This window comes from Echinococcus granulosus, assembly GCF_000524195.1.
Source record: "Echinococcus granulosus chromosome Unknown EG_S00412, whole genome shotgun sequence".
Taxonomy (NCBI): Eukaryota; Metazoa; Platyhelminthes; class Cestoda; order Cyclophyllidea; family Taeniidae; genus Echinococcus; species Echinococcus granulosus.
The window spans coordinates 1-1,541 of record NW_020170791.1 but is presented as its reverse complement, the minus strand read 5'-3'; the positions used below and the strand labels follow the sequence as shown (position 1 = coordinate 1,541).

The 1,541-nt window shown below is 39.6% G+C and overlaps 1 protein-coding gene across 1 annotated transcript in view; it reads left to right on the top strand. All coding sequences in view use genetic code 11, as the record gives it.

The window, feature by feature from the left end:
* The window catches only part of EGR_11143 (hypothetical protein), a gene marked incomplete at both ends in the record, with an annotated part of 4,691 nt that extends 3,605 nt beyond the window's left edge, over positions 1-1,086 (top strand). Inside the window, 2 exons of the mRNA XM_024500390.1 lie at positions 594-666; positions 946-1,086. Coding sequence (XP_024345196.1) covers positions 594-666; positions 946-1,086 — 214 coding nt within the window. The remainder of the gene's footprint in view (positions 1-593; positions 667-945) is intronic.
* Positions 1,087-1,541: the final 455 nt, after the last annotated feature.

The following is a 1,541-nucleotide window of genomic DNA, read 5'->3' as shown; positions in this document are numbered from 1 at the left end:
CGATAGTGGTTTATCCCTCGGTTCTGGTGAGGCGCCACTTTTGTACTTTGAATTAGCCCCCATGTACCTCCCTGGGTGGGCTGGCCTTTTGGGCCATGCCAATAGCCCAGACACCTTCTCTGCGCTGAATATATGTTCTGCCCGAGTATTTTGTCTTCTTTTGTCTTCAGGGAGTCTCGGGACGCTACATAAGATTCGTGAAGATACTAAGTAAGACAGCTCAAATGCCATCAAATTTGAACAAAAGATGCAACTGCAAAAGGTGTAAGCGTGTAATTTCACGTCCTTCCTAAAAACATCGTCCTAACTAAATGCCCCATAAGTTGCAATAGGTCAAGCATGAAAAGCGTTTATTAATTTACCACAATGAAAGGGCCCTAAATTAGCAGCGTACAATATAGACCCAAATCTTTGTACTGGAAAACAGTTTAATCATTCCTCATCGTCAATTAAACTAATATATTTGCACTTAAATTGTTATTAGATTGGTTGGACATATCGTCCATAAAGCTTTGCATTCAAAAATTACACATGTGCAGGCAGATTACTAAAAGGCACTTATAATTATATGCTCGCTTGGTGAAAATTTGTAGAATTTCTAGCCAAAAATGGTATGTAAATGGGTCACAAATGATAATCGGTTCTTTCGAATCGGCCAGTAAATTTGTAAGGCACAGGTGGTAATTTCAAAGTCGTTTTGGTGTGGTGCTTTTCCTGCTCCTTGTCTTACTGGATTCAGACCGTAAATATCAAGCCAGATATGCGTAAAGCAATCAACCAAGTCATCTATTCTGTAAAGGCACCATTGCAATGGATTCGTTAAGGGTAGAGGCTCCTGTTCAGCCCCATGTATTTACTGGATAAATGAACGTTTGATATGAATGCAGGTGCTTTTTCAAGGAATTTAAAATCTTTCAAGCAAATGGTATAAATAATTTTTGCTAGTTGAAACTTGAAGACCAGAGAAGGGTTCAGGAGGTAGAGGTGAGTGATTTCAGTTTCTTACTTTCCTTATTAAAACGGAAAATACATAATTCTGACAAATGTTTGATTTGTCAGAGGACTGAAGGTATTACGAAATGCTAAATGCAGTTACCTCCCAGAATGCATTCCTCGTTAGTGAAAGGTTGAGAGGACGAAAGTATCCCGGAAGAGATATTTTGAAGTATTTTTGGGAGTGCTTTCCCTTGTGGAACATGTGACTTCAGCAACTGGCGTTAAGTCGTAAGTTTGTCTCACGTTTTAATGTAGTACCTTTTATACAACTTAACCATGTCTCTGTGTAAGTCATTTCGTTCCGAAATTACAGTGGTTGCTAAAACGCTGTTTTGTGTCCCTCGAACCTAATAGATTCCTCTTTCCTTCTCAATAGTGCACTTTTCTCGCCCTTACTTGCATATTCGCCCATCAAACGATCAAATAATCTTGAAATCGAGCCTTGTTTGAGAAGTCTAAATTATCAGTAGACGCGGTAGGGCCATTTAAAGATGCTTTGAGGGCAAGCTTTTTGTATTATCCCACGCCACTGGTATGGACGCCGT